Raw genomic sequence first — 22,545 nt, 5'->3', positions numbered from 1 at the left:
TCCTCTCTTCCTTCCTCCTTCCTCCTCTTTTGGGTATTATGGTTTGCAATACAGATGCTGAAACGTTTCACGTCTATCCCTCTGCCTACTTTCAGCACTCAATTCTTATCAGAACCACCAGTTCATCATCTTCAACGATCATTGTCACAGTGGTCTCTCCTCTATTCTCACTGCCCTCCCCTTGCGCCCCCCCAACACTTGGGGCAAGTTTCCAGCCGTGGGCCAGTCCTCCTCACCCTCGTTTCTACTGTGCTCAGGTAATCGTCTCCCACCCTGTTTTTCATATCCCACAGACGAGTACAGTCATCCTATGGCTGTCCCTCTCCCTCAGGCTCATTTCACTCAGCCTGATCCTCCTGATGTCCATCCATGTCTAAGCAAATTCACGATTTCTTTCCTCCTGGAGCTGTGTTGTGTTCCACTGTGTAGAGGCACTGTAGGGCCTTTATCCAGCTGTCTGTCCTTGGGCACTCGGATTGCTTCCAGGTCCCACAGATACCTCTGACTGCTCTGTTTGTGATACAGCAAAGTTGGGTGTTAGAACAACTCCAAAACACAGTCCTTTCCATTTCCTTACTTCAACAAATAATCGCTTCTGAAAGTTGTATGTGAGCCAGTGCCTTGCATGTAGTCCACAGCTGTTGAGTTCTAGAAAATTCCACCCTAGCTCTTCTGCCTTCTGGCTGGTCAGCTTTCTGCAGATGGCAGAGCCCTTGGAGACATCTGTGTGTCCACTCCACACTGCCACAAGATGCATCCATATTTCTCTCTGTGTGTGTATTGGGGGATGGTTATAAAGTAGTTGACCCGAACTTGTGAGAAAGGCAGTCTCTTGAACAACAAGAAAAGTGCAGAAGCAAAAAAATAAACAAACAACCCCCTGCCCCCAGCATCTTCCAAGCCTGCCTCTGCATCTCCCACTTCCTCCAATCTAGCTAAGAACTATTTTTAATTGTTGCTGTTTGGGGGCGCACACCATGCTCAGAGCTGACTCCTGGCTCTGCACTCAGGAATCACTCCTGATGGTGCTGGGTGGGGGACACGTGGGGTGCGGGGTCGACCCCCGCTCAGCCACAGGCGAGGCGAGTGCCCTCCCGGCTGTACTATCGTTCCAGCCCCCTAGCTTAGGACTTTTCAGATTTTAAGTGGCATACAATCATCCTGATATAAAAGTGCATCTTGTGGTGGGTGCTCAGGCAGGCATATTGGAGGCCCAGCGTTGGCCTGGGGGTGGCTCCGTGGAGCCGAGGGTCCTCGAGTACCCCAGTGCTGAGGAGAGCATTGTCAGAAGTGCCCCCCCCACAGAAACCAGCTCACCAGACCTCCGAGTTCCTGATCTGGGTCGTCCTGGGGCTGGGCTGACTTAGGGGTGACTGGATGGTCACCTCATCCTGACTGCCCTCTCCTTGCCGGCCACGTCTGAGCCTGTGTGCAAGTGGACAAGTGTCACTTTCCCTGAGGGGCCAGAGCAGAGCTGGCTTCTGCCCCAGCCCCTGGTCCGGTCCTGAGCTCACTCTATGCCCCTGTGCTTCAGGGCCTGTGGCCTGGCCCCTCTGCTGCCCCTCCGACTGGACCTCTTCCTCGGCTCCGGGCCACATAGCCTTCCACTCCCTCCAAGCCCCTCTTAGCGACAAAGAGGGCCAAATCAATGTCCTTTGGCCCTCCTCCACGTTGTCTTTTTGTTTCTTTGTTGTTGAAGATCTAAAGAAACCAGCTGGCTTTAATGTCCGAAACAAAAGCTTTCCACCCCCACCCCCCACCCCACAACCGCTGGCGTGTTTGAATCCTCCCCGGCTCCTAGAAAGATGCCCCTAAATCCATGGGTCCTGGGCTGGACACTCAACCTTCCCAGCCGCCAGTGGGTGCATTGGTCGGGGGCGTGGGCACCCGCACTTGGCTTTCCCGATGCTGTTGGCTTTCCCTTCTGTGACCCCCCTCCCTACACACACACACACACACACACACACACACACACACAGGTTCAGGGTGTTTCTCTTTGGGTTTTGAGAGCTCCGCCCCTGTACGGGGGGTCATCCTGGGTTTGGGGGTGCCGGCCTTCCTTCCTGCAGAGTGGGAAGTGTGCTGTGTGTCCGGTCAGGCCTTATTTGTTGGCCTGGATGGAAGGTTCTGGAATTGCTTTGGGGATATCTTTATGGGCCTGCACACAGAACCGAGCTGCACAGGGTCTGCCTGGGGGGTCCCTGCGCCTCCTTGTTCCCTCCCTCCACGTCCCCACTGTTAGGGCGCAGATCGAGATCTCCCTATAACGACAAAGAGACTCCAGAGACTGCAAACAGCAAGCAGGGTTTATTGTAAGACTGGCTAGCCAGGGTCCAGCCACCTACACGGACACGCAGGTCCAGCAGGTTGGGCCAAAGACCCCGAGCTTCTCCAAAGGAGATCTTATATAGGCCTTCCCCGGCCGTTACAGCAGAGCCTGCGCATTTCATAGCCAATAGATTTGTAATATTGCAAACTTTCTTAACCAATCCATTTAAAAGGACATCACTCCTTAGCCTATGGTTTTAGAGATCAGTATTCGCGCCAATATTCAGGAATGTCCCAGTTCTGGGGGCAGTCCTGGGTCTTGTGATACGGGTCATGTGATATGGGTCTGGTTATCTGGTCTGACCACCACCCTTCTTGCGAACCGGGGTGCCTGTATCTGAATTCCTTGCTCAGGGGCAGAAAATCAAGTTATTCTAGAATGCGGGCTCCTGTAAAAAGAGTCTTAAGAAAGCTAAATAGATTCCTGTGGTCTGTCCTGGGCCAGATCCCCACACCCACGAGACTCAGGGTGGAGAAACAGCTGTCGCCGCAGCACTGAGAACTGGTGGTGGGCGGGGGGGCCGGGCAGCGTCTGGGGACACGGAGCTGGTGGTGGGCATCCAACCATCTCTTGTCTGCCCGGCTACCCCCCTTCCAAGCTCTGTGCAGCCCCAGCTAAGGGTTCCTGCAGCACACGGCTCCAAAGGGCAGGAGGGGGAGCAACTCCACCACCCCAGAATGTGCCGGGGCTCCCCACCCCTTTGGTCCCTGTTTCCGAGAAGCTCCAAGCCCACGAGGCTCTCTGTCCTGTCTCTCTGGAGCCTCCCTCAAGGGTGCTCACCCGAGCCAGCTGCACCCCGAAAGGGAGGCAGGGGGTACAGGGCACACCCCTGGGCGTCCGAACACGTGTGAAGCTGAGAGCATCGCCAGCTGATGCAGACACCGGCTGGGTGTGGGGGGCAGTGTGGGGGTCTGTGAACCGGGGACTGGGCTTGCTCCGGCTGACACGGCCCCTCGTCTGTCCGTCCTGCAGCCTCCAGCACCCCTCTGAGTCCTGGGTCCACAGTTCCATTCGGGGCCTGGGCATAGACCCCTGGGGTAGACAGGGGAGGTCCAAGCCGCCCCCGCCTGGGGCCTGCTGGCCGTTTCTAAGGGAACGGGCTCAGCAATGCTCCCACATGGGGCCTCTGAGTGCACAGCCCACTGCCCGAGCCCGGCCCAGGCACCGCCATGCTGAGCCACTGATTGGGCCTCAGCATGCAAGCGGCAGAGCCATTTGTGGGGTCGATAGTGGGGGACCCACCCGGCCCCTTGGTTCAATTCTCTACCACTGAGCAGAGCTGCAGCGCTGCAGCCGGGCACTCCGTCTGAGTCCTTTGAGCAAGTGTGTCAAAGCAGGGGGCACGCCCGGCACTCAGGGTTTGGTTAAAGCTGCTCGGCACCGCCATGAGCCCAAAGAGCACAGCGCGGGGGGGAGGGGGGCAGGGGGAGGGGCGCCGGCCTTGCCAGGAAGGGACTCACGCTCCATCCCTGGCTCCGGGTGTGGGCCCTGAGCACCACCAGGCCAGTCCCAAACACTCCCGACAAGCAAGCCTCAAGATCCCAGGTGGCCACTTTAGGAAGGTCCTCGAATTTTCTGGTGATGATGCTCGGGGGGTCAGTTTCCTGTAGATGCATCTCGATTAGACCTTAAGTTGGAGATGTTTATGCCAGTGAGGAAACAGGGACCAGAGAGCGGGCGAGCAGGGTACAGGAGAAAGCTCAGCCGGATGCACACAGCCTTGGGGCTGGAGCGATAGCACAGCAGGTAGGGACATTGCCTTGCACACGGCCGACCTGGGTTCAATTCCCAGCATCCCATATGGTCTCTCGAGCACTGCCAGGAGTAATTCCTGAGTGCAGAGCCAGGAGGAACCCCTGTGCATCACCGGGTGTGACCCAAAAAGCAAACAAACAAACAAACAAACAAACAAACAAACAAAAAGATGCACACAGCCTGGAGCTTGTAGTCAAAAGAAAAAACACTTCGTTAATGGGATGAATGGAAGAAAGATTTTAATTTAATTTTAATTTTATATTTAGGATCAGTTATAAGGGAACAACTCAAACAGACCAAAATTTGGGGGGTTCGAACATTAGGTGAGGAAAGAAGCAAACATCAACTTTCCATGATGAAAACCATGAGGGAGAACAAAGGGAAAGTGGAAATTCCGTGTCCCCACCAAGTTCTTCTCATGCCTTGCATTGTGAACATTTCGGTGCTTAGAAATCCTGTGTAAAGCTGAGGGCTGGAGAGACAGGACTGCAAGGAGGGCGCTCACCTTGCACACGGCTGCCCCGGGTTCAATCCCTCCCATAGGGTCCCCCAAACCCTGCTAGGGAGCAGGGTTTCCTAAGTGCAGAGTCAGGAGTAAACCCTGTGCATTGCCAGGGGCGGCCAAAAAAGATATGTAAGTGGGGGGGGGGGGTCCAGAGAAAGAGTAGGGGGCTTGCAACCTTGGACAGGCGCCCCCCGAGCACTGCCCGCTGTGGCCTGCCCCACCTCCAAACAGCAGAGAAGTTCAGAGGACACAGGCCAGCCATGCAGGGGGGACTCACTGTCCACTCCGCCTCCCATGGAGAATGTTCCTCTGTGCCGGGGGCGGGTCGGAGCCCAGGGGGACGGGGCCTGGCGCCATCTCCACGTGTCAGGGACGGCCCATGCAGCTGAGGACTCTTCTGTTCAGCACCGTGACCGGCAGTGCTCAGGATCACTCCTGGGGGGTGCTGGGGGACCCTGTGCAGTGCTGAGGCCGGCTGTGTATGAGACAAGCACCTTCACCCCTGTCCTCTCGCTCTCCAGCCCCAGGAATCTTTTCTTCAGATGAATTTCTGGAATCTGAGTTGAACAGTGTGGGGGTGTCTGCAGTCTGTCCTTGGGTGCGAACCCCCTGCCCCCAACCGGGCCTGCCCAGCCCTCAGCCCCTGAAGGTCGGAGGGTGCAGCTGCACTGAGCAGCCCCTGTGCTTTAGGTCAGTTTGCATTTTTATCCAGCGTGGGCTGATTTCCTTTACCGCGGTGACGTCTCTCTCTTCCATCTTGGATTAGACGCGTTCTTTCCGACGACTTGGCCGTGTTGGCAATTCGGTTTATTCAGCCATTCACCTCTTCCTTAGAGTTTTGTTTTTGAGGGCTACGCATTGCATTTCCCCTCCTGGTTTGGGGACGGTTGAGCGTCTGGCTCTCGGTTTCACATTATTAACCACTGAGCACGGGCACACCAGACCCTGTCACGGAAATGGACTCGGGGCTCGCCCTTGCACGTGTGTCCATGCTCCTGTCGGTTTGGTCGGCGTCGGTCTCAGGCAAAGCTGCAGACGCTCGGGGGCTGGGTCTGTGCTAGGCTCTGAGCCGGCCACGGCATTTTGCACGGTGCCATGACTTTGCAGGATTCTAAGTGCGCTGGGGAGGAGAGCCACGTGACCACTCTCCACGCTGTATTCCAAAACATTTTTGGGATATTTCTGCCCTGAAACTCGCGGGCAGAGTCTGACAGTCCCACGGGGGATTTGATTTCCTGTTTTTCTAGACCGAGGGGAGAGCACTGATGAGGCGTGTGGTTGGCTTGGCTCACCCAGAATTCAGCGCGCTGCTTCGTTTATTTGAATTTTCCTTGTTATCTCTCTGTGGCATCTTGGGATTTATCACACAGCCCTGGGAGGCGGGGGTGAATATTATTCTTAATTCCATTCGAGGTATTTTATAGTTGTGTTGCTATTGTGAAGGGGATTTTTATTATACTTAATTATTTTGCTGGTTTATAGAAGGAAAATTGATTTTTGTATATTTAATTTGTAGCTTGTCTACTTACTCAATTCTTGGCTTCTATATAATAGATTTTCTGTTTTAGTTGATTCCTTTGGTTTTTTCCAGTAAACAATCCGTCTTCAAATCATAATAATGTGATTCTTTCCTTTCTAATATGTATGACTCATTTCTTTTTCTTTTGAGGTCATACCCAGTAGTGCTCAGGACTTACTCCTGGCTCTGTGCTCAGGGATCACTCCTGGTAGTGCTTGGTGGGCCATATGTGGTGCCTGGGATCGAACCCCAGTTGGCTGTGTACCAGGCAAACGCCTCCCCTCTGTGCTATTGCTCTGACCCTCTCTTTTAGGTTACACGGCCAAGCCTTGTTTAAAAGGATTGTAGAAGTCAGGTGTAATCTGACTGTTTTTATATAAATCTTTGCTTTTATTATTGATGATGATTGTATTATGTGCAATGGGTCAAGTACTGATGTAAAGTTTGCGTCTCTTGACTAGCAGTCAGTTCAGGAGAGGAAGTAATACTATTGATGTTGCTGTTGATACCGGTGTTATTCCCATTATGCAGAGGAGAAAGTTGAGGCCTTCCCTGACCAAGAGGCATGGAGATCCCACATCTGGTGCAGCATTCAGACCGGCCATGCGATCAGCTCTTGATGATGCATAAGATCTGGCACTATTCTCTTGCCTCTCATACATTTATCAACTGGTTGGAGCCAAAAACTCAGATTGGAAAAAAAATGGTTGTGTCCTCACTTCCTACTCACTTCCTGTTCATCCTCACTTCCTGATCACTTTCTGTTTGTCCTCACTTCTCACTTCCTGATAATACTCGCTTCCTGCTCACTTCTTGTTCACCCTCACTTCCCGCTCCTCCTCACTTCTTGCTCAGTTTCCTGCTCATCCTCACTTTCTGCTCACTTCTGTTTGTCCTCACTTCCTATTCACTTCCTGTTCATCCTCACTTCCTGCTCACTTCCTGCTCATCCTCACTTTCTACTCACTTCTGTCCATCCTCACTTCCTATTCCCTTCCTGTTCATCCTCACTTCCTGCTCACTTCCTGTTCACCCTCACTTCCTGCTCATCCTCACTTCCTACTCACTTCTGTTCATCCTCACTTCCTATTCCCTTCCTGTTCATCCTCACTTCCTGCTCACTTCCTATTCACCCTCACTTCCTGCTCATCCTCACTTCCTACTCACTTCTGTTCATCCTCACTTCCTATTCCCTTTCTGTTCATCCTCACTTCCTATTCACCCTCACTTCCTGCTCATCCTCACTTCCTACTCACTTCTGTTCGTCCTCACTTCCTATTCCCTTCCTGTTCATTCTCACTTCCTGCTCACTCAGCCCCCCCCACCCCTTCCTGGCTTCCCCTACATACGCTGTTGTGAGTCTGAAATTCCAAATGTGAGAGGTGCAGTTTTGTGTTGGGGGGTAGGTGCTGACGTGGGGCCAGAGTCCTGCCAGGATGCCCCTGCTCCTTTTTTTTTTAAAATTTTATTGAATCACTGTGAGATAGTTACATGCTTTCATATTTGGATTACAGTCTCACAATGATCAAACACCCATCCCTCCACCAGTGCACATTTCCCACCACCAATATCCCCGGTATACGCCCCCCCCTTTACCACCCTCCCCCTGCCTCCATGGCAGACAATATTCCCCATACTCTCTCTCTACTTTTGGGCATTATGGCTTGCAACACAGACACTGAGAGGTCATCATGTTTGGTCCATTATCTACTTTCGGCATGCATCTCCCATCCCACTGGTTCCTCCAGCCATCATTTTCTTAGTGATCCCTTCTCTGTCCCACCTGCCTTCTCCCCTCCGCTCATGAATCAGGCTTCCCGCTATGGAGGGTGCCCCTGCTCTTTCCCTGAGATGCACCCTGGGCCTGGGGGGAGGGGCTCACTCCTTTTTTATTTTCGCATCAGCTGGTGGTTCGTTCATGGGGATGGCAGTGAACAAGGCTGTGTGTGTTCTCGGTACATTCTCACAGCTCTCCAGATGTAGGTCGATGTAGGTCACCAGCCAGCAGGAGCTGTGTCCTCCTGAGCACTGCCCAGCGAGCCCCAAGCCCTCCAGCCCGTCTCTTGCTGCCTCTCAGCCCATTAAATGGGAAGATTTTTCTCATTTCTTTTGATTTTGGGGTCATGCCAGCAGTGCTTAGGGCTCACTCCTGGCTCTGTGCTTAGGGGGTCAGTCTCGGAAGGACTTGGGAGACCCTATGGGGTCCTGAGGGTCGAACCCTGGTTGTCTGGGTGGAAGGCCAGTGCCCCCCACACACACACTGTACCCTCTCTCCAGCAGGGCTTTTTCCTCTGGTTTTGTCTGTCCCTGGGCTCGGTTCCTGCTGTGCCCCCACGTGTAGCTCGCCTGGACTCATCTTTCCCCTGGCCGACCATGCCCCCCCACCTAGTCCATCCATGCAGTTGCCAAGAGGAAGCTCCCGTGTCCCCCCAGCGCTGAGGTGTTCCCCGCGTCGCGAGACTTCCTCCTCACGCCTGGCCCCGCAGTGAGCACGGGCGTCACACGCCTGGCGGGCCTCTTTTTCTTGTCCTTGCTATTAAACTCGCCACTTGAGTCTGTTTCCCCTGGAGATGGCGGGGGCGGGGCGGGGTGTGGGGGGAGGGTGTCCTGAGACTGCCGCTCTCCATAATGGCTTTATTTTCTGCATCGAGCAGCCTGTTAACTCTCTGCTCGGCTTTTAATCTAGAAACTGTTTTCCGTCTCGGTAATAGAGGTTTATTTTGAGGTCTTGTTTTTCTCTCTCAGGCCTCCGTGTATTTTTGCCAATGCAGTAGACTCTTGCTTCTTAGATTGTATACACACACACACACACACACACACACACACAAACACATGCACACGTGTGCACACACACGTACATGCGCGTGCGTGCACACACATACACACTCCTCCTGGGTGTTTTTTCCTCTCCGTTTGGCAATAAATCTCTTTGGAGAGAAGCCCCTGTCTCCTGCCCGTCTCCCAGCAGTCCCCTCTCTGCGAGAATCATCGAGCTCTTGGGGTGATAGCCAGCTTCAGGGGAGTTGGGCTTTGCAGAAGTGCTTGGGGGGCCTTCTCAGGCACACACGGGTCTGCATAGAACTTGGGTTTGGGGACACAAACAGGGGCCCACACAAGGCTGGAGGCACTCCCACCCCAAGGGAGACAGGCACTGCCTGCCCCTTTCGGCTGGGACAGAGCAAGAGGCAAAGTTATCCTCAAACTGCCCCTTGGGAATGCACCAGGGCACATTTGATTTAAGGTCCAGGGGAAGTGGGGTCCAGAGGCCACGGCCGAAGCTCAGCCCGGGACCCCCGACAGTCCCCCCTGGAATTCCTAAAGAAGTAACATGCGCACAAAGGCGATTTCTTGCTGAGGTTGAACAGCGGCCGGGGAGTCGACACGGGCTGCTCTGGTGCCTTTCCGTTCCAGACATCTGATCGGTAATTTTATACGTACTCACAAGTTTAGCAAAGACCCCAGTTGTGTGTGATCAATAAAAGTGTGTGGGCACTCCCCCTGCGTGTGTTCAGAGGCCACGAGCCGCCTCCTCACCTGGCTGGCAGATGCGTGAAGGAGGAAACAGGGTGCCAGGCTGCTTGGCGGTCAGTTGCCGTTTATTCCAATCCTGGTCCCGCCGTTTATTCTATTATCCCTGTGCACCTATTCCAGCCTCACTGCGCCCCCATTCCAATTACTCCTGCCCCTCATTCCCGTCTCCTACTGTCCCCCGTGCTCATCTCCTGTCTCATAGTCCTGTCTCTCCCCCCACCCCACCTCACAGCATAGTTATAGGGGTTGAAGAGAGAAATTCCACATGGGTGAGGTAGCACAATCAACATAGGAAGCCCCTCCTTGGTGGTGCGTGGGTAGGGGGGAAGCTCTTCTGAGACAAAGATCTTCAGCTAGGAGATTCACTCAGAGGCAGAATTTCATCTAAGGGCATATTTCTCCTTTCCTTAGTCCGTATCTATTTAAACAATCATCTTAATTCTGCTTTGTACGTATTCCCCACTGGTGGAGGGATGGGTGTTTGATCATTGTGAGATTGTAACCCAAACATGAAACCTTGTAACTATCCCACGGTGATTCAATAAAATTGAAAAAAAACATTTTTTTAAAAATGTGCTTTGTAAAAAACACAAAGGCGCACACGTGGAAGTGGGTGATGTGTGTTTGCGGGCTCTCGGGATGGCTTTCTCTCTCTCTCTCTCTCTCTCTCTCTCTCCACTCGTGTTTAGTGCTCTCGAGCCACTGTGTATAGACTATATTGGAATGGCTCCTTCTTTATGCTCTGCTTCTGCGTGTGCCGCTGTGCCCTCTTCTGTCTCTCTCTATATTTGACTCTGTCTCTGTCGTCTCTCCTCTGGTCTCTTCCGACCTCTCTCTGTCGTCTCTTCTCTGGTCTCTTCCGATCTCTCTTCTTCTGATCTCTCTCTCCGGAGCCCTTCTGCTTCTCTCTTTGGAGCCCTTCTCACTCTCACTTCTGACTGACTCTGATTCTCACTTGCTTTGTGCTCTTTCTTTCCCCTGCTTCTGGCTCTGATGACTCCCTGATTCTCTTTTGCTCTGTGCTCTGCTTCTGTGTCTTCTCCCTTCTCCTCTTACAGTTTTAGTTTATGTAGCAATCACATAGAGGGGTAACACAAAGGTGAGTTGAACATTAACAAATCAACAAAGAGGGGTAAGACCACTCCTCCAGGAGATTAACAAAATCTCATCTAAGGAGATAACTCCAGATTACTAGGAGATCCACAACCAGGTGTATTGCTTCCTTCTTTCCTCAGCTAGTAATCCACTTAAATAGTTGTAGTAAATTTACTTCTAATATTTCTAGAAATGTCATTATGTATGATCACAGTAAGATATATCAGACTTAAAGTTTGGTTCTTCCTGAGGATATTCACTATATATTCCAGACCACAGTCCTCAGACCAGGTTAGTCTTCCTAACCCCAGCAGGGTCCTACTCTCATTGTTACTTTTGGATCATGACAACATTTGTCTATGATCATGCTCTCAACTTATAGTTTAGTATTGTGGCTCTTTGGCCTGGCCCATTTCGATACCAGGGTAGCTCACAACTTGCCCTGGGTCCATTCTGTCCCTCGTCGGAACCCTGCTTTTGGGGTGCTAGGAACTAAGGGCAACTAAGTCGAGAAAGCAGATGCCTAACCCTAACCCTAACCCTAACCCAGGAGTAAATATTATTGGAGTCAATTAGCTCCAAAGTTACAAAACATAATATTAACTGTCTTCCTGTGTCCATACAGAAAGGACATTGCTTTAAGGTAAACTAAGTTCCCTGCGGCAAGGCTAAAAGGACAAACACAATGTTATCCTACACTGCTTCTTAATAATATCAGTCCTTTTGTATAGACACAGTAAGAGATATATTAAGTCATAGGGTGGCTCTCCTGGGAACGTCTTGCTATAAATCCCAGACTCTGGTCCTCAGGCCGGATTAGTCCTTCCTAACCCCAGCAGGGTCCTTCTTCTCTTTGGGTCATGACAGAGTTCGTCCATGACCATGCTCTTAACTTATAGGTTTTATGGCACTTGCTATGTCCTGTTTTAATGCTAGGGTAGCTTACCACTTGTCCTGGGTCCATCCAATCCCTTCACCGGGACCCTGCTCTTGGGGTGCTAGGAACAAAGGGCAACTGAGGCTTAAGTCGAGCAAATATGACAGATGCCCAGAACTAAATATTATTCAGAGTCAATTAACTCCCAAGTTACAAAAACATGGCATTAACTGTCTCCCTGTGTCTATCCAAAAAAAGGATATTGCTAAACCATGCAAAGGACATAAAGGAAAGAGGAAAGCAATATTTCTCTTACAAATACAAAATCCAGAGATCTCTGAAGAATCTGACTTTACAGGGCACAGGTTCTGGTTAGGGGAAATGAGTGACTAACAGATAGGGGAAGCAGAGCACAAGAGCTAACGGTCAATACCGAGAAAATGGGAGTGCCGCAGGAGCGTTGCGGTGAGTGTCACTCAGGAAACCTGCACTCCTTTCTCCTAGGAAGAGAAAGAGTTGACCAATGTCATCAACACCCTAGAGGTGAACTTACAGCTTTTTGGAGACTGTTTTTGAGGTAGTTGGGTTGCCAGATTGCATAAAACTGGAGAAATCAAAATGGAATATCAAACACAGATTTATAGTGATGAACAAAGTTAAAGGTGTGAACATAAGTTTAAGTGAGGTGGGGACAGAGTGAAAATAAGTTGTGTGTGAGTGTGTGTGTGTGTGTGTGTGTGTGCGCGTGTGAGTGGTCTCTGGTCCCTCCATAGGGGGCGAGGACATGTACTATTCCAAGAGGCCACAATGAAGTTTTCTAGAACCAAGTGAAAAAGCACCCAAGCTTAGACACAACAGACATAAAAATAAACTTGAGTATGTTCCCAAGCCTGAAAGGCAGGACGGCCTGGGGAGGCCCTGCCCAGAGGAGCCCGGGGCTGTGCGGCTGGGGCCACCCTCTTCAGCGGGTGCTGGACACAGATGCTCCTGCTCTCGGACCCGTGTCCTGTGCCCATGCAGTCCCGACTGGGGCCTGTGTCTGTGCCCATGTCTGAGCCCATGTCTGTGCCCATGTCTGAGCCCGTGTCTGAGCCCGTGTCTGTGCCCATGTCTGAGCCCATGTTAATGTTCCTGTCTGTGCCCATCTCTGTGCCCATGTCTGCGCCCGAGTCTGTGCCAATGTCTGTGTCTGTGTCTGAGTCCATGTCTGCGCCCGTGTCTGAGCCCATGTCTGAGCCCATGTTTGCGCTCCTGTCTGCGCCCGTGTTTGTGCCCAAGTCTGTGCCCATTTGTGTACACCCATGTTTATGCCCGTGTCTGCATTCATGTCTGCACCCATGTCTGTGCCGTGTCTGTGCCCGTGTTTATGGCCATGTCTGTGCCCGTGTCTGTGCCTGTTTCTATGCTCGTGTCTGCACCCGTGTCTATTCTGCACGCGTGTCTGTGCCTGTTTTGGCCGGTCTGTCCGGTTCTGCTCCTGCCCCCATCCTTCAACCGCAGACGCTTTCCGTGGAGCATTTCAGCCCGGGTTGGGTGTGGGAGCTCAGTGAGCACTGCACGGACAGTGACTTCGGGAAGGATGACCCAGAACAGCAGAATACAGAACTGCAGGCCTGGGGAGGGTGGACTGCGCATTCCCCCTGCCCCTGCTCTCCCCTCCCCCCTCTCCTCCTTCTCCTCCTCGACCTCCCCTCCTCTCCCTCCTCTCTTTACTCCTCTCCTTCTTCCCTCTCCTCCTCCCCCTCCTCTCCCTCCTCTCTCTCCTCCTCTCCTTCTTCCTTCTCATCCTCCCCCTCCTCATTCACCCTTCCCCTCCTTCCCCCTCCCCCTCTTATCCCTCCTCTTCCTCCTCTTCACCCTTCTCCTCTCCTCCCCCTCATACTCCTCATCCCGTCTCCCTCATCCCTTCCCTTCCCCCTTATTCTCCCTTCCCCCTTCTCTCCCTCTTCACCTTCCTCTTCTCCTGCCTCCTCCTCCCCTTCTCTTCCTCTCCCTCTTCCTCTCCCTCCTTCCCTCCCTTCTCCTCGTCTTCCTCCACCCTCCTCCTCCCCTCCCTCTCCCCTCCCTCTAGTACTCCTCCCTCCCTCCCTCCCCCCTCCCCTCCCCTCCCCTCGCCCCTCCCCCCTAAGCAGCACGGGGTCCTTTGTTTTCTGTTTGGGGGTTCCCTCCGTGGGTGCTCCCGGGCCGCTGACTGCTCCTCTCTCCTCACAGGGCCTCCAGCTGGGGACGCGGGAGCTGGAGGAGATGGGCGCCGTGTTCTGCCGGGGCCTCCTCCTCCTGGAGCTGCAGTCCGCGGGCTGCAGCCGCCAGCTCCTGGGCCGTGCGGCCACCGTGCTGGGCAGCGCCGAGAAGGAGGTGCTGGAGCAGCTGCAGGGGTGAGTGCCGCGACAGCCGGGCACACAGCGACATGGCTGTGCCGAGCTCCAGTGGGGGGACACCTTACACCACATGAGGAGTCACTCGTGCTCACACATGTGTCCCTAAGAACCCGCGTCCGTCGGGCCGAGAGGGCGACTCCCTACACTGTGGGCGCGGCATGGTCAGGCCTCTGAGCAGGGGCGTGCCCCCTCCAGCCCTGGCAGGGGAGAGGGAGTTTGGGGCGGAGAGCGGCAGGCCTGAGACCCCTGTGAGCTGTGGGGCGTGTCCCTGACACACAACCTCTTAGACTTACGGGAAACACACTGGGGGCAAGAGGGAAGAGTCGAGGTGAGGGGTGGCCAAGCAGAGGAGAGGGAGAGTGGGGGAGGTGGGGGCAGGTGGGGGCCACTCTCTGGGCCCTCAGGGGCGCAGCCTCCCTGAGTGAGGGATATGCACCCGTGCCTGCCGGCCCACTTCTCTTCCTCCTGCCACGCCAGGGGGCGTTCCACTGTGGCTTCTCATCACCCGGCAGATGGAGCCTGGAAGGATCTAGAATGAGTCGAGCTTTGCCAGGCTCTGGTTTCTCCCAGGCCGTCCCTGGCCCTCCCCTGGTGCTATCCATCAGGGATGGTGACAGAGGGGGTGTGAGTGCTGCCCGACATCCTGGCCCACCTGCTCTGACACCCGTCAGCGCCCCAAGGCTGGGCGTGTTTGGGCGTCCCAGGGACGAGCCCTGACAGCGAGCCGGTCCCCTGCCAGGATGGATATTTCTGCCTGTCTCTCCAGTCTCCTTGGCTCGCCCCCGGGTGCAGGCGAGCCCCCCCGCCGCCCCCGGCCCGGGCCCCCCTTGACTGCTCACTGGGGGAAGATGGAGCGCGGCGCAAACTGCTGCTTGCCCAGGATTGATTGTGCCGGGCTCTTTGATCCAAGGCACAGGAGAAGGAGAACGCTCTCCGTGCGGCTTCTGCTGATTCAGCCCGAGCCCGGCTGCCAGACCCAATGCGGGGCGCGGAGAGGAGACGGCCGCCCCGCCCTCCAGCGCACCCACATCTCACCTGCTGCCAGCCGGACCCCCAGCAGGGCCTCCATCGTGCCTGGGGGGGAGGGGGGATGTTCTGAGTGACTCCTCATGGGACATGCGAGGTCTGGCCTGGACTGGGCGGGGAGCCCGGGGACAGAAGTGCCCACTACACCCCAAGGCGTGTATCGCATGAATGATGCTGCTTACGGGATCTGGGCCAGAGCAGGCGAGGTTCCTGCACACGGACCCCAAAGCAAAGCCGTCCTGGAAATGTCTCCACCCCAGAAGCACGAAGGGCAGCAGAGAGCTCAGTGCAGGGAGAGGCTTCAGCCCCCCGGCGGGTGGTCCCCTTCCTCCGGGCTCTGAGCGCAGGCTTGAGGGTCTCAGGCTGGGGTGGGAGCCAGAGCGTCAGCAGACCTTGCTTCAGCACGTAGCCACAGCCTGTCCCAGCTGGCCTCACCCCAGTGTGCTTTATTTTTTAATTCATTATTTATTTATTTACTCATTGCTTTTTGGGCCACACCCGGCAATGCACAGGGGTTACTCCTGGCTCTGCACTCAGGAATTACTCCTGGTGGTGCTCAGGGGACCAGATGGGATGCTGGGAATCGAACCCAGGTCAGCTGAATGCAAGGCAAACACCCTCCCTGCTGTGCTATTGCTCCAGCCCCCGCCCCCCCAGCCCTCAGTGTGCTTTAAACGAGCACCGGGCGCTCAACTGGCACAGAATCTGTCTGGGGTCCCTCCCCAGCATCCTGTAGGTCCCCAAGCCCGCCAGGAGTCATTCCTGAGTATAGAGCCAGGACTCGGCCCTGGGCGTGGCCCCCACACAATAAATGATGGCAAAGTGCCCACCAGGGGTCAGAGAGCTCTGCCTACCACCTCCCCGCTGCCCGCCCCCCATGTGCCCCTTCTCATTCTGGTCGCCCGGCTGCGGGAGGGCGTCTCCTTGGATGGCGCAGAGGAGCGTGCTGGGGCTGTTGGGGGCGAGGGAGGGGCAAGCTCCCCTGCCCGTCTGGGCTAACCTTGGGAGCTCGCAGGAGACAGACAGCGCCTGTCCCGCCTCTGACAGCCGGTTTCATGCCTCATTCGCCATGAGAACAGTTAGGGGGGAGCCAGCGTGCACGGGGCAGTCACTTGCCCGAGCTCTGCCCTGCTCTCCGTGCTCCCGGGGTGGCAGAGAGGCTGCAGGCCCGCGAAGGTGTCTGGGTTCTCCCCTGCCTCCCGATCCAAGCCCCGGGGGAAAAACGGTGCACGTGTGTCCCGGCCATGGGCACTGCCCCAGAAAGCACCACCCAGCCCTCGGGCACGGGCTTTCCTTGGCATCAGGTGCTCTTCCCGGCCCCTGGAATCCTCCAGGGCCGCCTGCCATGGGCTGTGGGTGCGGGTCGCCCCTGCCCTGCACCAGTAACAGCCGGTTCTGCTGCTAGCCTGCTGGCCTGCTGACCTGCTGACCGGGACTCTCAGCATCCCTGCGTGAGAGCTCGGTGGCTTGACGGTGCCACACGAGACAAGGAAAAGTGACAGAAAAGACACTGGGGTTGCCGTGAAAAATGGGGTCGGGAAAGCACAGAGATCTGTCCAGGTGGCGGGCTGGAATCCCTGGGATCTTACCACCCAGAGTGAACGTTTTTGGTGAGGTCGGACCGTTTCCTCCTAGACAGGCCTCAACAACATACTTGGGCGCCTTTTCTTGCAGCTTTATCAGGAGCCCTTTTCCATTTTTGAGAAGCATATTGTCTGGTTTTGGGGGGGGGGCCCATCTGGCAGTGCTCACTTACCCCTGTGTCTGCGTTTCGAGGTGACTCCTGGCTCAGGGGATCCTACGGGATACTGGGGATCAAACTCAGGTTGGCCACATGTAAGTGCCCAACTTGCTGGACTATCATTCCCACTCCAAAATTTTAAAAAATATATTTTTAAGTAGACTTCTAGCACAGTTTTAGACACAGCCTAGTGGTGGGGGCGGGAGGAGGAACAGAGTTTCCCGAGGGGGCCTCACCCCACACTTGGCTCTGCCGTTTGACCAACACTCTCGAGCTTGGCTTCACTCCGTATGCTGACAGTGACCCTAGAGCCATGACAGGTTCATACAGCACATTCAGGGCTGTGCTCAGCTCTCTCTCACCTGTGGGTTTGGACACACGCTTGGTAACATTTCCCTCCCTGGGACGGCCCGGTAACGGAGAGCTGGCTCATGATGGACTCTCCCCGGCCTTCTTCCACGCCACCACTGGGCACCCTGGTCCTCCTGCCGTCTGCCTAGCCGTGCCCTTTCTCCAGACGTCCTGTAGCCGGGCTTGTGCACATGCAGCCCTCTCAGACCCGTCTCAGTCCTGGACATTGGCATGAGTCCCTCTGCATCTGTCCATGGTTCGAGTCCCTGAGACATGGGACCTTGTCTCTCTCACACTAACCACACACCATGGTCTGGGCATGGGCTATTGGTCTGTTTACCCGCCCATGGACGTCCAGGCCGCCGTTAACCAGGCTGCTCCCCATATCCGCTATGAGTTTTTGTGCAGAAGTTGCCGGCTCCTGGGACAAATGTGGAGGAATGTGATTTCTGGGTCCTACGTCAAAGCCTGTGGGTTTGGGGGAAAGCGGCCAAGCTGGTTTCTGGAATATTCTTCCTGTTCCTCGTTCCCACCAGCACATGGCCAGTCTCTGCTCTCCCCAGCCGGGCCTTGGGCTTCAGCCCCTCAAGAGACCACAATCATGGCGCGTGGATGCTGGTGATGGCTCGGAATGGCCGTCTCCTGATACTTCCTGTCTCCCTCCGAATCGTCTTTGCAGATTGTTGGTACCCTTTGGCCAAGGGGGTTGTGTCCTCACTGTTGAGCTTTAGGGGTGTCTGTCTTGGGAATCAGATACATCATTTAAAAATATATTTTTACTAGTTGGAGGCTGGTCTTTTATCCTCTTCACTGGAGCTTACAGAAGAGATACCTGATTGTTTTGTTTGTTTGTGTCTTGGTTTTGGGGACATACCTGGTTGTGCTCAAGACTCTCTCCTGGCTCTGTGCTCAGGGCTCACTCCTGGCAGGCTCAAGGGACCTTATAGGGTGCTACAGATTGAACATGGTCAGCCACATGCCAGGTCAGCACCTCACCCGCTGTACCATGGCTCTGGCCCCCGAGGTATCTCCTTCCAATCCTTTCAATCCAGTTCAGCTCGTCAGCTGTCTTAAAGGACGGTGCTTTTGCCATCAAATATTTGGTCATCTAATCTTCCCTGCATCATCTATGGGTTTCTGTGTATTAAAATTGCTGCTTTTTTAGGTAAAAAAGAAGGGAGCATTCGTTTGGTTGATAGTTCTATCTTTTCTGACATACATTGCTGCCATATCATTAGTATTTTTATTTTCCTGGTTTTTCCCCCAACAGTGGTGTGGGGGCCATCCGCAGTGCCCGGGTTCGAGCTGGGTCGGCTGTGTGCAAGGCCCTCGCGCCCTGTACTGGCCTTCCAGTGCCGCTAGTGTTCTTAAAGATGAGTGCCTGGGAGGCAGAGCGTGGACGGCAGAGGGCTGACCCAGGCTCCATCCCTGGCACTGCCCGGAGTGAGCCCCGAGCACGGGGTAAGCCTGAGAGCTATCAGGTGGCTGCAAACCAGCACCAAACAAGGAAAACCAAATTCCCTCTTGTTTTCATTTTTTTCAACCAACCTTTAAAAGGTTTACGTGCAGACTTTAAACTTACATCTCTATGTGAATAGCGTTCCACTTCTATTTGTCACATATATTGCCACTCTTGTCACTTCTATTTGTCACACATACTGTAACTCTTGTCTCGTCACATTCCATGGAGTTTTTACATGAGCATGTTTATCATATTTTTGTCATATTAGTTTTCACATGGCTCGTGTTTGTTTCTCTATAAGCATGTTTATCCGACTTTGGTCATCTTTGTTTTGGCCCATATAGTGATCTGCGCCTGTAGGGAGGCTGGAGGGATAGCACAGCGGGGAGGGCGTTTGCCTTTCACGCGGCTGACCTGGGTTCGATTCCCAGCATCCCCTATGGTTCCCCTGAGCACCGCCAGGGGTAATTCCTGAGTGCAGAGTCAGGAGTAACCCCTGTGCATTGCCGGGTGTGACCCAAAAAGCAAAATAAAATAAAATAATCTGCGCCTGTAGAAGAGGCACCTGGGGAGATGCTGACTGACAGAGGAGGGCCCAGCCGCAGAGCCCTGGCCTTACAAGCCTGAGTCCTGGGCTTAATCCCTGGCACCGCTAATAAAAAAGTATTCGTAAAGGTAATATAATAAGTAGGGGCTGTTATTTCTTTTCTACTTCACACCACTGTTCTTGCAACTTTTCACATCAGCCATCCCGATTCCCCTTGGGCCTCTGGGCCCCTGGGCCCCTGGGCTGTACTGGAGGCATCTGTATGTTTGCTCATTCCGGGGCCTCACTCGTCTGCCGTGAGCACTCCTATTTGACGGTCGCCGCAGTGTCATCTAAACCCAGGCAGTATTTGCTTGCAATGTGCTTCGCTATTTCCCCTGATCTTATTTTACTTCTCCTGATGAACTCTGTAATGAGTTGTTAACTGCCAAGAATGAAATTGCTCGCTGGGATTCTAACCGTGGTTGAAAGGAAATTGATAGATTTCTTTTTTTTTTTTTTGTCTATTGACTGTTTGCCTCTTGCTTTTCTGAGTTCTATACTTCACTCCAATTTCTGAGTTTTTGGTACTGACACATAATAGCGGGAAGATCTTTCAGCCTCTTCATATGGTTGCACGCAGTCTGAGCTTACAGCTTTGGGTGGCTTTTTTGCATCATACTTGTATAGGTTATCCCGGTAACTCTGCAAAGTCTTACGGTGTATCCTTCCTCGGCTGTTGCTAAGCTATGTTATACCTCAAAGCATTTCTGTGGATTTTTGTTACTCTAGGTAGATCCTAATGTCACTGATCTACTTTGGCAACTTTGCTTACTTTTCACTCTTGTGAGTAACCTGAGTTTTAAGAACCTTTTAAAATGGGGCCAGAGGGAGAGTACAGTGGGTGGGGCATTCGCCTTTGATGCGGCTGATCTGGGTTCAATCCCCGGCATCCCATGAGGTCCCCTGAGCCCACCAGGAAGGACCCCTGAGTGCAGAGCTAGGAGGAAGCCCTGAGCATTGCCGATGTGCACCCCGGCCCCCCCCCACCCAGAATAAAGATGATTCTTCACTGTGTCAGGGATTCTCTGGGATTCTCCACTGTGTCAGGATTGAGGCATTGACGACTGAAGCAGAATGTCAGCGGGTTTGGTATTAATGCTCAGAGTCTTCGTTGTTAATCATGATCTCGTCCTGGCTTAATTAAAAATCAGGACAGGATGATAAATTCTGGCAAATTTTTGGTACCAAGAAGTGATTATTTCTTTGAATTTAGAATAGCTTAAATTATGTTAGTCGATTTTCTCATCACAGTCATCCAGGTGGGCGCGTCTGTGGTGGGGGTGGACACACGGGCTCAGGCTCCTGCTGGCCGCTCAGTGGCCTCCGTGTGTCTCTGTCCCATGATCTGAAACACTGTAAGTTCCCTGGGACTTAATGTACCTTGAATACACACACATTGCCCATAAAATTGTCTCACTTTTATTTGGAACAAAATTATGTTTTCTGTTATTTTCCCAAGGAAAAATTATCTGTGGCATTTGGATGGTCTTAGCGTCACACTTAGCTGATTTTAAATTTCAATTTTATATTTAATTACTCTCACTGCTCATTCCTAGCATCCTGTGAAATCACATCCTCATTCTTGTTTCTTAACATCGATTCATCCATTTTTCCCAGACACTATCTCTTAAAACGGCTTTCATTTCATTTTGGGGTGAATATGAATCCATAGTATGTTTTTCCATAGAACGTGACTATCTCTCTCTTTATGTGCTAATTCCACCTTGCCTGCCTAGGGATTTCTTTAAAATTGTGTAGACAGTGTACGGATGTCCAATCTCACAGACTTTAGGTCAATGTCTTTGTGTGCTCATCTTCCCTGACATAAAATGGGCGACACGTTGGTTTGACTGGAAAGCACAAGTTTGGGGTCCTGGTCTGGGGGGGAGTGAGGGAACAGTATAAGAACCTTCTGTATCTCGGTAGTTTTTGCACCACAAATGTGTCAAATCGTGGAAATCTAATAAGGGAACTCATCTGCAGGCTAAGCTCAAATTCCTAGCAATAGTTTAAAAAGGCTGGGGGTCAGGGAAAAAGGGACGTTTTAAAATTTCCGAAATAGGATGAAACCATGAAAGCAATGAGTCTGAAAGCAACGAGTGTGCGAATGGATATATCAGCTAATAATAGGAAGCCTTTAGTACAGGCTCACCACGACCCATATGCTGTGCTCAGCATTTCATACATATGATATCACTGTAAGTCGAATAATTAATCCCATGCAGGAGATGCTGTTAGGGCCAGCCTGGTTTGCACACAAGGGAAGGAGTGAATGTGATGGAGGTTAAGAGGTTTGCCCCGGCACTGCGAACCTCATAAGAAACTGCTGGCTTTTGACTCTTAGCTCCAAGATCTTAGCTTTGAGCTCCAAGGGTGTTTGAAAACACAGGACGACCAAGGGTGACTTCAGCACAGAGCCACTGCCCTCGGGACCACGCGAATGCCCTCCCTGCCCCAGGGTGCCCACAGGCCACCCTCCCCAGCCCCAGAGTCTGCAGGCCACACTTCTCACTGCATGTGCTTGTTTTGTGTCCTCCAATAGGGGTGTCTGGAGCTTGGTCTGGCCCAGAAACACTCCCCGATCATTCCGACACCCTTCCGGAGCCAGGGACAGGTGAATCAGACCATCCTGGGTCAAGACCATTGACAGGAACGAGGACAGAGACGCCCAGGGTGCTTTCTGCGTGTGGCATCCGTATTCACAAAATGGGAGCCCCACACAAGAGCCATGAAAGTCCACCTCAAAGAGTTCCCGTGTGGGTGATTCTGGGGTGTGGGGAGGGCGGGCGTGTAAGAGACCTGTTTGGTGTTGGTAACAGATGGAGCCATCAATGGGGCTGGCCACTGTCCCCCCCAATGAACAGCCCACCTCCCACTGATGCAGCCAGAAATACTTGAAAGTCGGGTGCGCTTCTGGGCCCCGGGGCAGGGTCCAGCCCAGCACCTCGCCTGTCCCGCTCTGTCCACCTGCCATCTCCCCCGCCTTTGTCTGTTGTCAGTTCTAAAAATGGAAGGCAAATAAAGTCCCCCCCAAGAGGAGAGGCTGCGCCTGCTCCCAGCAGTTGCCGGTCGCTTGGCGGGCACCTTCTGAGCCCATTCAACAGCCGCGCACACACCGCTGGAGCCGGACGCAGTGTCCTTTCAGCACCGACTCTGTCCTGATGCATGTGAAATGAGCCCAGGACGCCAGGCAGCATCAGAGAGCTGTCCGGAAGGGCTCCGGCCGCTCGGCGCTGGGCCCGGCTTTACCAGGTGGGCAGAGGGACTCGGAATGCGGAGGAAGAGCTAGGAGCAGGGGGCGCTTTCCCGGGGTAAGCCCAGGGAGGGCGCAGCATTGCAGCCAGGGGGGCCCCCATGCAGGAAAGAGGCGCGAGGAAAGTTCCAGCC

The 22,545-nt window shown here is 53.6% G+C and overlaps 1 protein-coding gene across 1 annotated transcript in view; it reads left to right on the top strand.

The window, feature by feature from the left end:
- The window catches only part of AGBL1 (AGBL carboxypeptidase 1), a 220,691-nt gene that overhangs the window by 160,177 nt on the left and 37,969 nt on the right, over positions 1-22,545 (top strand). The window contains exon 22 of the mRNA XM_055143569.1: positions 13,823-13,986. Coding sequence (XP_054999544.1) covers positions 13,823-13,986 — 164 coding nt within the window. The remainder of the gene's footprint in view (positions 1-13,822; positions 13,987-22,545) is intronic.

Source organism: Sorex araneus, chromosome 6 (genome assembly GCF_027595985.1).
Source record: "Sorex araneus isolate mSorAra2 chromosome 6, mSorAra2.pri, whole genome shotgun sequence".
NCBI lineage: Eukaryota > Metazoa > Chordata > Mammalia > Eulipotyphla > Soricidae > Sorex > Sorex araneus.
Note: the sequence above shows the minus strand (reverse complement) of the source record. Positions and strands in the feature narration are given on the sequence as shown.